Genomic DNA, 17,124 nt, shown 5'->3' with positions numbered 1-17,124 from the left:
TAAGTGTATTCCATGTGCCACCTGGAAGCACAGGAATAGTACACAAATACATCTTTTATACACATCATATATAGAAAAAAAAAAAGGTGATGTCAAAAACAAACAACAAACACTAACTCTTGTCAAACAAGCACATACAAATCAAGTCAATTTTCCTTAGTCACTGAATAATAACGCAAACACCCATAGAAATCAAAGTTTGAACGTGTAAATTTTCAATTATACTTGACTATTTTCCCCCTGTCAATAGACAAAGTTCTACTGAAAATAAATATGTATGGAAGAGACAAAGGATTTCAATTTCAACAGTACTTTTTTTCTTTTTTCTTTTTTTTTTTTTGTCTTTTCTGAATACAATGAGTAGAATTTCATGGAGTTTGGGCGGCTTCTATAGTTTGTAGACAAACATTTTTGACTCACTTGTGTAAACAAAGTAAGTCTATGTTTTAACCCGGTGTTCGGTGGTCTGTGTGTGTGTGTGTGTGTGTCCATGTGTCTGTGTGTCTGTGGTAAACTTTAACATTGACATTTTCTCTGCAAATACTTTGTCAGCTGACACCAAATTTGGCATAAAAATAGGAAAAATTCAGTTCTTTCCAGTCATCTTGCTTAAAAGAATATTGCACCTCTGGGACGGGCACAAAAAAATATTTAAAAAAAAGAAAACTAATTATATGCAAACTGCATTTACTGTTATATTTATATTTTTTGTATTCTCTAAACTTGGCACTTTGACCTCTTATTCTGACACAACAACAAGAGGAGTCATTATTATCATTTTTTGTTCAAACAGGAACTTCTTTTGCTAAGCATGGAATTTTTATTTATTTTGCAAACGTTTTGGTGCAGATAGTAAAAAAGGGAAATTACTCTGTAATTAATGCTAGGGGACTTAATTTATCACAAGTGAGTCTTGAAGGCCTTGTTGTCTGATGTTTTCAAAAAAGGGGCACTGAAATAAAAAAAAAATGAAATTCATCAGCAGTATCGTCTGTTCTCCTTTTTCTTCTTCTCACCATGATGTTATTATAATTATCATTACTATTATGATCACATCATTATCATCATCATGAAGACTTCTAGTGAAATACTACTTGTTGCACATTCAGTTAGTCACACGTTAAGGCCCAAAGTACAATGAATCGTGCATAATTAACCATGTCATAGACAGGAATGCTGAAATTATATGCTGGATAAAAAAGTCTTTTGTTTTACTTTGAAATCAGGTCAGGATGACAAATTTTGTTTTGCAGACATGGAGGCAGTAAGCTCCAAACGGCTGGAACACCAAAGCAAGAAGAGATATTCATCAAACAACTTCAGATTTCATTTGGTCTTCTGGTGTTTTTCACTGGAGAACCAGAGAATATGTGATGACTGGTATGCGCAATATGTCTTCAAGCTAACCATTTTTGGGGAGGTTTTTTTTTTCTGTTTAATTAAAGTTTCCAAACTTTCACAAAATCAAGTTCAATTTAAGGTCCTCTCTCAGAGGGAACAGTGCACAGGAAGAGTACTTTATTATTATTATTATTATTATTATTATTATTATTATTATTGTTGTTGTTGTTGTTGTTTTGTTGTTGTTGTTGTTGTTGTCATTATTGATATAATCATTATTATTATTATCATCATTATCATTATTATTATCAACATTATATATTACTTAGCCTTTCCATGTCTTGAATCATATTTTTTTAGATTCAAGATTTAGACTAGTAAGAGTGGTAAGAAAAAAAAAAGAGTTCCTTAAGTATATTCAGATTGATATCCAATAACATGGCATGATTTGGTTCCAAATGTATCAATCACTTATCTGTCCATACCTGACGTTCTATCAATCACTGACCTGTCCAGCCACACCTGACGTTCTATCAATCACTGACCTGTCCAGCCACACCTGACGTTCTATCAATCACTGACCTGTCCAGCCACACCTGACGTTCTATCAATCACTGACCTGTCCACACCTGACATTCTATCAATCACTGACCTGTCCGGCCACACCCAACGTTCTGTCAATCACTGACCTGTCCATACCTGACCTTCTATCAATCACTGACCTGTCCGGCCACACCCAACATTGTATCAATCACTGAGCTGTCCATACCTGACATTCTATCAATCACTGACCTGTCCATACCTGACCTTCTATCAATCACTGACCTGTCCGGCCACACCCAACATTGTATCAATCACCACTCAGACCGCAACTGTGCAGTCTCCCAAGACTGAAGGCCACCTAGTCTTAGCTTTGTTTCCCATATATGTGAGACAAGACAAAAAGAACAGATCTGACTGTCATCAGAGCTCTCAGAACCCCACCCCCCACCCCCACCCATGTCAATATGCTTACCTGATGGACATTTCTCACACAGCTTGAGCCCCTCTGTAGGTTTGAACGTTCCTGGTTCGCAGCCTGTGCAGTTCTTTGCTCCTTTTTTGCTGTGGGGTGTGGGTGTAACAAACGTTAAGCAAGTTTACCGCAACAGAACATCAGTGTGTCCAGGGAGGAACAATCAAGCCTGAATGGTGTGCGTACAAGTAAACATGCATGCATTGTTGACAATGAGGTTTCAGCTTACTGACCAACTTCTGTGTGTGTGTGTGTGTGTGTGTGTGTGTGTAAATTTGCATATATATATATATATATGTATGTATAAGCATAAAAATGTGTGTGTTGTGGGTGGTGGTTGTGAGAGTGAGTGTGTGTGTGCGTGTGGGAGGGAGGAGGGAGGGGGAGGGTGTGTGTCTAAATGTGTGTTTTTTTGTTTTTTTTTAATTGATTTTCAACAATGATGATAATGATGATAATTAGTGGTAATAGAAGTAGTAGTAATAGTAATAGTAGTAGTAGTATCAACCAACATTATCATTATTGTGCCATTATTGTTACTGTTGTCATACAGATAAATTGGAAGATCAGGCAATGCGTAAAATCTTTATTTGTATTGTATTTCTTTCTTTTTTTTTTATCACAACAGATTTATCTGTGTGAAATTCGGGCTGCTCTCCCCAGGGAGAGCGCGTCGCTACACTACAGCGCCACCCTCTTTTTTTGGTATTTTTTCCTGCATGCAGTTTTTGTATTTGTTTTTCCTATCGATGTGGATTTTTCTATAGAATTTTGCCAGGAAAAACCCTTTTGTGCCATGGGTTCTTTTACGTGCGCTAAGTGCTGCACACGGGACCTTGGTTTATCATCTCATCTGAATGACTTGTGTCCAGACCACCACTCAAGGTCTAGTGGAGGGGGAGAAAATATCGGTGGCTGAGCCGTGATTCGAACCAGCGCACTCAGATTCTCTCACTTCCTAGGCGGACGCGTTACCTCTAGGCCATCACTCCTAGAGTAATGAAAATCTCTCTCTCTCTCTCCTCTTGTCACATTTCATTCTCCGATTCTTGTGTGAGAACTAAAACATTTTAACAATAATACTTAACAACAAATGTTTACCCACTTGAAGAATAACATGAACAGCAGCATAGATAATGTCTTGCTTTTAAGATTTCAGATCAAAGAATAATTCAATTCAATTCAATTCAAAATACTTTATTGTCTGCTTCAACCAAAAGAGAAAATTCTCTTTTGGCTGACTTAAAAATGCCCGTCAGCAAATATCAAAAACGAATAACTGACACACCCTTTATTGATCACCCTGCATACATCAGTTATTGTGTAAAAAGAAAATAATAACACTCAAAACAGCTAGCCAAAAGTTTATTTTGTTCTCTTGCCACTATATTTGTGGAGTGATGGCCTAGAGGTAATGCGTCCGCCTAGGAAGCGAGAGAATCTGAGCATTCTGGTTCAAATCACGACTCAGCTGCCGATATTTTCTCCCCCTCCACTAGACCTTCAGTGGTGGTCTGGACGCTAGTCATTTGGATGAGACGATAAACCGAGGTCCCGTGTGCAGCATGCACTTAGCGTACATAAAAGAACCCATGGCAACAAAAGGGTTGTTCCTGGGAAAATTCTGTAGAAAAATCCACTTCGATAGGAAAAAATACCAAAAAAAATGGGTGACGCTGTAGTCTAGCGACGCGCTCTCCCTGGGAAAAGCAGCCTGAATTTCACACAGAGAAATCTGTTGTGATAAAAAGAAATACAAATACAACAAAAATATTTTGTTTACTGTGCTTTTATTGTACTTTACAATAAATCGCAATACAGTTTATATAGACAGAACGTTCTATCCTATATTAAGAGTACTAGTACAAAATAAATTAATGTACCTTGCATCAAATCCTTTTGGACATGGAGAGCAATGGTCTTCACCAGTGATGTTTTGATATGATCCTGTGGCATAAACAACGTCACAATGATTATTTCTTTGCTTGTTTGATTGTTTGTTTACCTTTAACCCAGTTAGTTTCCTGTTCACTAAGCTTATGATTTAGACCAAAAAAAAACAAAAACAAAACAAACAAAAAAAGTGACGGTTGTCATTCAAGTTCATTTCAAAAGACAAAAATTAGTGCAAAGATATGTGTACGCACACATGCACACATTCATACACTAACACATGCACACACGTACGTAGGTACACACACACACACACACACACCAAGTAGAAAGACGTAAAGACAATAACTCCACATACACCAACATTCACACAGGTGAGGACACAAACACACTACACACAAACACACAGACACACACTGAAAAAAATGTGTCAAATATCACGTCTTTCTCTCTCTCTCTCTCTCTCTGTTTGCCCCTTATCCTACCCTACCTTATCCCCCAAACTTGTTTTTCAAGCACACACACACACAAAAAAAAGAACTCTAAAACCCCTCCATGCCTTAAAACAACTATGCCTGCTCCCACCTTCAAAACAAACCAAAAAAAGTGGATAGGGGAGGGCTTGAGGGGGTGGTTGGGGGGCGTGGGGGGAAGGAATAAAGAATTGGAAATATAATGAAAAACAAACTAACGCGAAGCAAAAAAAAACCAAAAAAAACACGAAATATAATCAAAACACACACACACACACACACACACACACACACACAAATCTCTCACCTTCCTCGCACGGAGTACAGGCAGTGAGTCCTGTCCCGTTGCCATAGGAACCTGCTGGACAGGGCTCGCAAGACGTGCACCTGGTTTTACTGAAGGGAGAAAGTATTTTAGAATCAGTTTCAGTTTCAGAATCAATTTCAGTTTCGAGGAAAGCAGGTCAAAGCGTCACTGTTTATGTGTTTTACACCACACGTGAATTTCTCTTGCTGAGATAATTAAGTATTCTGTAGTGATTCACATCACAAACCAATTTCTCTTGCTGAGATAATAAATAAAGTATTGCGTATTCTGAAAGCATGCTGCGTGGTCTGTCGTACCTGCTACATCTGCCATAATTTTCTCCTCTTTTTTCTTTTAAATCAATAAGTAGGGTACGAGGGAAGCGGAGTCATGGGGGGTGGGGGGGTATGTTGGGGGAGTGGGGGTGGAGGGGTGAGGGGAGGAATCGTTAGACTGAAATCTAAAAACCAAAAATGTGAACCTCAAATCACAACAATCATACACATTTTGCATAATGAAAACTGCGCATATAGACCCATGTTCCTGTGATCTTGTCCTCTCTCTCTCTCTGTGGGCTTTTGATCATTCATCCATCTGATTCAGAAATGAATAAACAATGAGGTCAGGACATCAAATGATTAACAAACTGTAAAGGGTGGAAACTCTCTCCTTTCACAAGTTACACAACTTCAAGTCAATGCTGCTTACACTACCAATTCAGCCGGCACAAATCTGACAAATCTGACATGTCAATGATCGGTACAAGGACAAGCCCGGTGCTTCCTGTTTTTGAGGAAGCGTCTGGGTTTGTTCCAATGTACCTTTTATCCACCTGTGTGCTAGCTGAATCGGTAGCATAAGCAGCATTGACTTGAAGTTGTGTACCTTGTGAAAGGAGTTACCACTCTTTACTACTTGCTAATCATTTGATCTCCTGGCCTTACTGTTTATTAATTTCAAGTCGAAAAACCACTGCGGCAACCCTGTGTATATTCAGTATTGTGTGTTTTGTGTGGCTTGCTCAGGATCAAAGAGGCTATGCCAGTCTTGAGTAAAAGCTAATTTGTGTTTGCACATTTCTTCTGTCATTGCTGCTGTGTGCACATGTCAAATGATTGATATAAGGACAAGCCGGGCGTTTCCTTTTTTTTGAGGAAGTGTCTGGGTTTGTTCCGATGTACCTTTTATTTACCTGTGTGCTCGCTGAATTGGTAGCATAAGCAGCACTGACTTGAAGTTGTGTACCTTGTGAAAGGAGAGTGTTACCACTCTTTACTACTTACTGATCCTCTGATTCAGAGTTATAAATCCTGAGATGCCAACCCCTGTCAAGGGTTTGCAGGAACAATCAGGAAATCTGGTAGGAACATTCTGAATTTGGTAGGAACACTCAGACTGAGCCACATCAGCAAACGTACATTTTATCTACAATGCATATAAACACTTGGGCCTACCTACAACATGGTGTAACTGCTACCATTAAGCTGATTAGTCCACTTAATGCTGTTTCAATGTGAACATGCACGCAATTAGCTCAGCATCATCACGTGAGACCAAGGTTAGTAGTGACTGCCCTGGCCTTGTGATCGACGGATCTAGAGCGTCTGGGTAATGTTACGACAGGAAAGCGTGTGACCATGCTATGAAGTCGAAAATGAACTTGTCATAACAATTTTGATGTTGGCATAGCATCGGAACAAACTGCGATTGTGCGTAGCAAAATCATAACAGTTGGCATCTCTTTAAATGTATGCTTGTGGAGTGACTGGCGTGAATGCACTTTGGTTTGTCTCTGGACAAGATCAATCAAGCACTGTGTAAACACTTTTATGATTATCATTATCAGTATTCAATGTATGTATTTTGATTGTGTTTTGATTTATTTCCTTTGGCTCAATTTTTTGCTTCTTTAGCTTAAGTCCCTCTTAAGGGCAAGGGTTGGACATAAAAAAAAGCATGCTACTTGCGCTTACACTCAATGATAAAGATATTTCCTTTGTCTTGTCTTGTTAATAACCATGTCAAACTTTTACCATTACCATTATCTGATAACTGTACCATACCTTTATTATTGTTATTAGTTAATAACTATACCACATCTTTTTTATATTAATATTATCAACATTTATTATTTATACCACGCCTTTAATATCATTAGTAGTAGTAGAAGCAGTCATTAACAATACACCCAACATTTACTTACAGACGTGCCCAGAATCACAGGGCACACAGATGTCCTTAATTATACCACACCTTTAGTCAGTAGTGGTAGTGGTGGTAGTAGTAGTAGCAGTAGCAGTAGTAGTAGTAGTAGTAGTAGTCATAAATAATTCCACCCGACACTTACTTGCAGAAGTGCCCAGAATCACAGGGCACACAGCTGTCCTGACCTGTGATGTTCTGATAGTGCCCTTTATCACACCACTCGCACTCAATAGCTCCAGGCTTGGGTGCATATGTACCTGGAAACATTCCTCACTTGGTTTATCTCTTGAGTGCATGTGCACCTAAAAGCATTCCATTGTTTTGCCTTCTGGGTGCAGTCTGTACCTTACAGCATCCCACATTTTGAACCTTGTTTGCAACAAACAGCGTTTCATGTTTGCTTCTGTATGATTTTTTTACACTCAGCACCATGTGATATATAATCTCAAGCATCACAATCTCAAACAACAAAGCATTTAGAAAGTATAATTCAAAAGAACAGAGAACTGTTTACAGGAGGAAATCTTAATAAACATCTCATCTTGAGCTGCTTACTAAAATTTTGCGATCAAAGACCAACAACTCGTTGCTGTTTACTTTGATGATAAAGGGTAAAGTTTAGGTTAAAGGTCTTTTTACGGCCATCAAGGGCAGTGAATTAACTCTGATTTGTTGTCCAGGGCTGCCGCAGAGGAAGGTGGAGCCCAATCCTCTGAACACTTATATCACAGATCAACGTAAGCTTACAGTTCGGCCAACAACAGAGAGAGCTGTATGATCATTGGTTTCTCCACTGCAATGGGAAGTCATTTACACCTTTGTCTTTTGTGAAGGACTATGACTCTCAAATTAGGAGGCATGATTGCTCTGGCTCTTAGTGCTGCAGCCTTGTGGGGGTAAGCTGGCCTTTGGGAACCATCCAAACACCGACTGTCCTAAAACCCTCTTGGCCGAGAGAGCAGGAATGTAACCTGGGCAAGACACTCTCCACTATAACCAAATTCTAGCCCAGATAGTCAAGACAGCAGATGCCTCCTCTGCTGTTCTGGTGGTCGTAGTCAGACACGACTGACTATCATACAATACACAGGATCAGAAGTCCAACACCTAATGGATTCTGTCAAAACACCACCTTACATTACAAACCACAAGCTGATTGGCTTGTCTGTCAGTCACAGAAAAAGGCACTCAGGGACATACATACATACATACATACCTACCTACCTACATACATACATACATATATATAATTTTTCAATGGACAAGGAATTACTGAAATAGCACAAACTGTACTTCTGTGTACACAAGAACAGTAGAAGCAGTGCAAGTGTGTGATGTTGTTTATTGGTGGTAAGGTTGGGGGGTGGGGGAGGGGAGGAAGGGTGAGGGGATGCTGAATGTTTCACAAGATGCCAAGTGTACTTTCTTTTACGTGTGTGTGTGCGTGTGCGTGTGTGCGTGCGTGTGTGTGTGTGTGTGTGTGTGTGTGTGTGTGTGTGTGTGCATGTCATGGAGCATGGCTGGGTCAGGTTCAGTTTCCTGACTGAAGAAGTGGGTTGGGCAAAGGGTGGTTGGAGGGCTTGAGGAAATGAAACATTTTCTGCCAGCTGCAGCTGTACATGTAACACATCACCATCCATAAACCATAAGCATGCACAAATGCATGCTTCCTCACACACACAATCACAAAAAGTCACACACACACACACACACACACACACAGTCACACACACACACACACACACACACACACACACACACACACACACACATTTCTGACAACCCGTGACAAGCCAAATCATGCAAATTACATGTCCATTTCAATGCTGACCTTGAGGGCATTCTTTACACTCTGGTAAACCTTCTTTGTCTGCATAATGTCCCTGTGTACAGTTCTCACATTTTAGACTGCCTGTAGACCCACTGCAAAGGAATAAAGGGATTTGTATGTAAAATTTATACTCATGACACATACACACACACATACACGTATATGTGTGTGTGTGTGTGTGTTTACACATGTATGTATGTAGCATATGTGCAACAGACATTAAAGCTTGGTCTCTGAACCAAAGATAGGCACTATATAAGATAATGATAATAATGATAACCTTTCATGTAGGCAGTGAACAGGTATGATTTGCAGAGGTTTACAGTTACAATGTTACAAGTGTGTGTGTGTGTGTGTGTGTGTGTGTGTGTGCTTATGCTGTGCATGCGTGCATGTGCATGTGTGTATAATTGTGTTGTGTGGTGCACATACTCTTTTTTTTTTTTTAGGACCCTAATCCTGAAATCTGATTCTATACAATACCAAAACATGTCATTACGCATATGTGTACTTTTTCACTCACATGCATGCGTACATGCATGCATGCAGGTGCACATGCATCATGCACACACATAGATTAACACAGAACTGAGAAGTAATAGAACAGAGAATAGAATAGAGTAGAATATCTTATTGTTATAAAAACCTCAAGGTTTACAAAACACAATAAAACATGAACATGTTCTGAAAAAGAAACATTCGTTAACAAAATTTCGCCAGCCTTGGCCGTAATCCTTATAATTATATTCACCACCCATCTACACCAGCTGGTGAACAAGAAGCAACTCACTTGAGGGGGTTAGTAGGTGGTGTCCTAAGTACGTTAAACCTAAACAGGCACTATCGAACACCGCCGAAGTGACTCAGCGTCAGTGCAGGGTCTCCTCTGATGTGTGGCCTCCTAGCAACCTAACAATCATCTATGGTTCCCTGTGGACTGCCGGTGCTGGGACTGAGACAGACGAACCTGGGTGTTGTCGTGTATGGGGGACACATTATGAGTGGCGTGGGAGTAATGGCACTGAAACGGTGCAGATGATGGGGCAGCAAAAAAAAAAAAAAAAAAAAAAAAAAAACCCTCACCTGGTGGATGTGCCGTTCTGGCAAGGAATGCAGGTCGCTCTGCCCTGGTCGGGCTGGTAGTGACCGGCGGCACAAGCCGTGCAGTCGTCGGCCTTCAGACACTGGCCCTCCGGTCCCTGGCAGCATCCGCACTTCACCACGTCTGCACCAGAGAGCCAGCCACCAAGGACGTTTTAATACTGGTCAGCAGTGAGTGATTTCATATGTGTGTGGGTACCATCAAAATATTAATTGAGGAATGCTGTGTATGTTTTCAGTACATGTGTGTGTGTGTGTGTGTGTGTGTGTGTGTCTGTGTGTGTGTGTGTAGGGGTGGGGCAGGGTGTGTGGTTGTGTTTCTGTATGTGTTTATTCATGTGTGTGCGTGTTGTGTGTGTGTGCACACGCGCGCGCATGCATGTGTGTGTGAGAGAGAGAGCGAGCGAAAGAGAGTGAGTGAATGTGTGTGAGTGAGTGAGTGAGTGAGTGAGTGAGTGTGTGTGTGTGTGTGTGTGTGTGTGTGTGTGTGTGTGTGTGAGTGTGTGTGTGTGTGTGTGTGTGTGTGTGTGTGTGTGTGTGTGTGTGTGTGTGTGTGTGTGTGTGTGTGTGTGTGTGTGTGAGAGAGAGAGAGAGAGTTTTTCCCATTAAATCCCCACCTGACATTTTGGGTTAACAACTGTGCCTTGTTAACGCCCATCCCCTACTTTGAAAAAAAAAAAAAAAAAAAAAAAAGAGAGAGAGAGAAAAGAAAATGATCATGGGACAACGATACTTCAGTTTGCTTCACAAAGCAGTGCAGGTTTACCACCAGAGATCATAAAGAAAAGAACATATTCATAAATGGAGTGTCACTGAAAAATGCACGATTGAAATGTTGATGTGTCAATGAAAATCAAGTGAAAGCAAGACATCACCCCCATGACATGGTATATTGCTAGCTACAGTAGCTAGTGTTTTGTTCTCTCTCTCTCTCTCTCTCTCTCTCTCTCTCTCTCTCTCTCTCTCTCTCCCCCCCCCCTCTCTCTCTCTCTCCCCCTGTCTATCTTTTTTACACACTCACTGTCATATGACTATGAGCCAGTCATGCATGTTGTTCATACACATCTAATTATAGCAGTTACCCAAAATAAATCAACAAACAAAATGAATTGAGGTGACAGGTTTTATAATGAAATATAACAATCATAACGAGAACGGCTTTACACACACACTCACTGACATATGAGCCAGTTATGCATGCTGTTTAAGCACACTTGGTTACACATAAGTTACCAAATAAAGAACGAAGAAACAAACAAAACTGAAAAAGTGAACTGAAATAACAGATTATATGAACTTATGAAGTGAAAAAGTCTCAGTGGAATATAAGCCAGCTGTGCATGTTGTTCATACACACCAAGTTACACATTAGTTTCCAGATAAAAACAAACAAACAAAGAAACAAAAAAAGATTTGAAATGATATACCACATGATATGAAATTAATCATAATGTCTTTACTCACCCTCACTGGCACATGAGCATGTTATTCATACACACCAAGTTTCAGCACAGCTGAATTAGTTACACACACACACACACACACACACACACACACACACACACACACACACACACACACACACACCCCACACACACACACGAAATGACAGATCATAATTATGATGTGAAAATAAACACAGATAATGACTGAACTCTTTCTCACTGGCATATGAGCCAGTTGTGCATGCTATACATACACCTCTCTCTCTCTCTCTCTCTCTCTCTCTTTAATAACCAGCTAAAAAAGACAAAAATCATGCTTTTTTCATGAAGTTTGTATCTATACTTACAATTTACATGCAGTGAATTTATTTTATTTCTACCTTTGTGCTTTAATGTTTTTACTTGTTCACCTGTAAATTGGATGTTATTACCTGTAACATCTGCATCAGCAAATTAATCACTTTTGTATATGTGCAATGGTAAAGTTGTGCTTCTATGTTTTCTTTATGTCCGCTATACGTTTCTCACTTCGGTCATGTCTCTGTATGTGCATAAGTATATGTGTGTGTGTGTGTGTGTGTGTGTGTGTGTGTGTGTGTGTGTGTATGTGTGTGTGTGTTGGGTGGAGAGAGTGTGTGCATGTGTATGGATATGAATGTATGAATGCGTTCGTTTTATTACTTTTTACGATGTTAATGATGATGATGGTGATCATTCTTCATTGTAGTAGCAGTAGATGTAGCAGTGTTAACAAAATTATTATTTTTGTGTCATTATCGTTAATGTTGTTATTGTTATTGTTGTCACAAGAACAGATTGGAAGACTGGGCAATGCCTAAAATCATTATCCTTGAGTAATAAAGTTTTTGAATCTCTCTCTCTCTCTCTCTCTCTCTCTCTCTCTCTCTCTCTCTCTATATATATATATATATATATATATATAATTATTAAATATCTATATTATACACATACACACACACATACAGTGATACACGCACATATACACATACATATACAAATGGATATTAATCTTTATTAGCAACAAACAAAAAAAACAATGAAATCAAAGATCATATGATGTAAAAAAAATAAATAAATAAAATAAATAAATAAAAACATAAACACAGTGTGATTTAGTTTACTCACTCTCATTGGCATATGAGCCAGCCTTGCATGCTGTGCAGTTTTGAAAAACTGTGCCGTTGCAGTCTGCAGCCAACGTGGACCAGGCACCAGTGGATATGAACCCCAGCTGCTCATTATACTGAGCAAAGGTGCCGCTGCTAATAACTGCCAAAATTACACCTGAAATGTAAAACAAAGGAAAATAACCTCAGAAATTATCTAAATTCCCTTACTTTGTGAGCATGACAGTAACATATCCATAGTTAAAAAAAAAAAAAAAAAAAAAATGGGCTTAGCCTTCATGTTCATGGCTCTAGTGTAATTCCTGCTGGTTGCAGGAAACAAAGGAGGTGAACTAACAAACAAACAAACAAACGAAATTTTATTTTATGAGGGTAAAGGAGTAAGCACAAGATACTTGTTTACATCCGGCTCCCTGGGCAAGAATAATAATTGAGAAAAAAAAAAAAAAAAAAAGCAAGTCAATTCACAACACCAACATCAAAATAAGACAGAGATAGGTTAAGAAGGGGTGAGGGGAAGGAGTGTGTCACTGTGTGTGTTTGTGTGTGTGTAGGGGGTTGGAGGTGGATTACCAGTACTTGCTCATGATATCAATCAAAATGTTAGTTCTAAGACTACTCATCATCTGAAATGAGTGTGAAAATATTCCATGTGACTATGACTATATTAGTTTATTAGCATATATCATCTACACACACACACACACACACACACACACACACACACACCTAAAAAAAACAAAACAAACACATCTCTTACTTCCAAACAAGACAACATTTTCTGATGAAACTAAAAGAGAGAGAGAGGGGAGGGGAGGGATGGAGGCAGAGAAAGAGAAAGAGAGAGAGAGAGAGAGAGAGAGAGAGAGAGAGGGAGGGAGGGAGGGAGAGAGAAAAAGACTTAAATTTATAATACTATTAATACACAAAATTAGTTAACAACTGGAATATCATTCTCTTGCTCCCAAACAGAGAGAGTGAGACAGACAGACAGAGACAGAGAGAGAGACAGAGAGACTTAACTTTACACAAAATTTGTTTGAACAACTGGAATATCAGTCTCTTGTTCCCAAACAAAATTATCCAACTGTAAACGATTGACCTGAAGTGGCCAAGCAGTCAAACATAAGTTAAAACTATATATAGACAAACAATCGAATCAAACAGATAATCTGTCTATGAAAAAAAAAATATATCCTATTGGGTCTGATCATTCATCCATAACAATTTCTGTTATCATCCAATGATCAGTATGCATATTTTCATTGTGATTCATAGCTTGCCATTGGCACGGTGTCTGTGTGTTTAATTCCCTGAATATTTATAAATTCATCTTTGCAATGTTGACAGTTGAAAACTAAAAGTAAATGCTTGTATTCATCATTTAATGACCATTTCTCTTGCTATATTTTTAAATGACGTAAAAGTAATCAGTGGCTAATGTATACATCCTTGTGGAATAATTTGTAAACTTCTTTCTGTCAGTGTTTATGCATTCCAATGTTCAAAGCACATAGATATATTCAAACAGGTACATCTGTCTTAAGAGTTAATATTGTTAAGTGTGTTCATACTCAAGTGAAACTGTACATCAGAATTTAACTTTACAGTTACAAGATGTGTGTGTGTGTGTGTGTGTGTGTGTGTGTGTGTGTGTGTGTGTGTGTGTGTGTGTGTGTGTCTGCATGTGTCTTCTAAATACATATTCACAATTGAATTGTGAATGTGAGCAACATGACCACATGTGAATTTCTCTTTGGAGATAACTAAGTTGACTTGACTTCATTTGACACTGTCAGACCTGGAATTATTATTATTTTTGTGTCTCAAGTAATTCTTTTTAGGAAAAGGGAATGGTCAGTCCAGCAATGAATGCTTGAGCACATTAATTTGTTTCAACTATAAAGTCGTTAATTAAAAGATAATTGGTAGACCTGTCAATCACAATATTGTCTGAGAAGGGTGTGGATCATACTACAGGAGTGAAAGGCACTGTTCAGTTCAGTTCAGAAAGGTATCAAAACAAAGATAAAAAGTGAAACCAGGGCTCTACTTTGGAACAACAGATGGATCTTCCTGGGAGAGACATCCATGACCCACACCCTCGAACATGGCTTTATATCCACATTTCTTCCCCTCCACTCTTCTGTGTGACTGGCGGAGTTAATGTCCTGAACAACTTGACTATATAAATGGGTGTCAGTCAATAATGAATAGGTCATTGATCTCAACAGTCAAAACTATATAAAAAATAGAAAATAAGGATAGGAAAATGTAATCACACACACACACACACACACACACACAGAGAGAGACTGAGAGAGAGAGAGAGAGAGAGAGAGAGAGAGAGAGAGAGAGAGAAACACACCCACACAAAAAAACAACAAAAAAAACAAAACTTAGGGTGGTTGTGAGTGTGATGAGTGGTCATTGGACAGTGGAGTAGACTGGGGTGTCTTTCTGACGAAGGAGAAGAAGACGTGTACACGGTAAATTGTTGTCACTGATACAATAAAGAAACGGCAAACAAAAGGTTTAAAATTCAATTTCAACTAAGGCAAACAATCGTTTGAACCAATAAATAAATCCAATCAATAATTAAATAGCACAATAGATAATTCACCCAAAACTTCAAACATTGCGATCCGCTGTCAACATGTGAGAGCAAAAGCCGTTGTGACTGTGATAAAATTACATGTCATTGTCGGACTCATCATCATCATGTGACCATCATTCTCTGATCTGCTGCTGTTCAGATAAACGATGCGTACTTGAAACCACATACCTGTTGTCCACACTGTCGCGACTATCGCAGTCTTCATGACTTATGCAGCAACATTCTCAAGCAAAAGAAAAAGATGCAGCTGTTAATATGTCGTCAAAAATCTCGTGAACAAGAGAAAGTTTCGATGATAACTCAGCTTTCGATTTTAAACAGTCATAATGTGTTTACACGTCCCTGCGCCATTTCCCTATCATGTGACGAGCACTGTGGAGTTGGAGTTATTTCCCTTATGCTGTTGTGAACTGTCACGTGTGAGAGTAAAAAATTCATCACGAGGTGAGAGGGGTTGAGTCAGAAAGGGGGGGGGGGGGGGTGCCAGGGGGGCCGGTGAATTGGAGAAGCAAGCCGTGATTGTACTCTAACCACAACCTTGTTAATAATGCAAACAACGTACGTGAAATATTTTGCTGAGAAATCGGCGAACGTATAATATGGAACGAGTGATGACGCCCAAACAAACCATGCACTTGGGTCAGTGTGTTCTCTTATCTGGATGGGGATGAAATAATCATAATAATAAATAATACATAGTTTTTCTATGGCGCGATACCCAGCACCAATGCTGCTCAAAGCGCCTTACATCATAGTTGACTATAAACATGTCTTTAAAAAAAACATATCAACCGCTATCCGGCTGACAATGGCAAACACCCGGCAGTGTGTTCATATGAATGCAAAAGCACACTAAAGATAATAAAAGCAATGAAGTAAATAAGGCTTAGATAAAAAAAAAATTAAAAAAGCATTTTATAGAACATACACCCACACCCACACACGCGCACGCACACACACACACACACACACACACACACACATATATATATATATATATATATAATGATATATATATATATATATATATATATATATATATATATATACCTGAATGCCCCTCCCTTACTGTGACAGAAACACACACGCTGACATTAAATATCAACTGCACTGAAAACAGAATTGCATAAGCATTGAAATAAATTATTTCCTATTTTCTAACATAGAATTATGTTCGGACACGCTAACACTGATGCCTACACACTTCCATGCGCGTACCAGAGCACTCTCACGCCACAAACACATGCACGCACGAACTGACACACGCACGCACCCCCCTGCCCCCTCTAAAAATAATCAGATAGAAAAAATGGCATCACATCTAAGACCGAAACTACATAAAATACACAATGCATTAAAACAGGGCTATGAAAATACTAGCACAAAGATACTTGCCAACAAGCATACCTTGGTTTTACCATTCCGAGGAGAACAAAAAATTAATGCTTACGGAAAATGTAAGTTTTCAGATCTGACTTGAAGGAATGTAGATCAGAGGAATTTCTAAGAGATGAAGGTAGAGAGTTCCACACTTGGGGAACCTGAGCTCTGAAAGACCTATTTTCCAGCGCATTTCAGATTAGTCCTTGGAACTTTGAGCAGCTTTTCAAATTGAACTGGATCAATTATGTTCTGTGCGGTTCATGTGTTTCCAATACAGAGGAGAGATACAATGAAAGAGACTTGTCAAAATGTTCAGTTGAAGGCGACTGAGTGTTGCTAACTTATAGTGAATGCAGGACTCAATT

General features: G+C 39.1%; 1 protein-coding gene across 2 annotated transcripts in view; it reads right to left on the bottom strand.

The window, feature by feature from the left end:
• The window catches only part of LOC143300183 (uncharacterized), a 42,495-nt gene extending 26,763 nt beyond the window's left edge, over positions 1-15,732 (bottom strand). For both annotated transcript variants that reach the window (XM_076613752.1, XM_076613745.1), the window contains exons 1-8: positions 15,545-15,732; positions 12,758-12,916; positions 10,149-10,290; positions 9,066-9,157; positions 7,377-7,491; positions 5,030-5,118; positions 4,240-4,303; positions 2,357-2,445 (exon numbers count right to left, since the gene is read on the bottom strand). In XM_076613752.1, the coding sequence (XP_076469867.1) occupies positions 2,357-2,445; positions 4,240-4,303; positions 5,030-5,118; positions 7,377-7,491; positions 9,066-9,157; positions 10,149-10,290; positions 12,758-12,916; positions 15,545-15,581 (787 nt within the window). In that variant the 5' untranslated portion in view covers positions 15,582-15,732. The remainder of the gene's footprint in view (positions 1-2,356; positions 2,446-4,239; positions 4,304-5,029; positions 5,119-7,376; positions 7,492-9,065; positions 9,158-10,148; positions 10,291-12,757; positions 12,917-15,544) is intronic.
• Between the last annotated feature and the right edge of the window lie 1,392 nt (positions 15,733-17,124).

The sequence above is a fragment of the Babylonia areolata genome, chromosome 2 (genome assembly GCF_041734735.1).
Source record: "Babylonia areolata isolate BAREFJ2019XMU chromosome 2, ASM4173473v1, whole genome shotgun sequence".
Lineage (NCBI taxonomy): Eukaryota > Metazoa > Mollusca > Gastropoda > Neogastropoda > Buccinidae > Babylonia > Babylonia areolata.
This window is presented reverse-complemented; position numbering and strand designations above follow the sequence as displayed.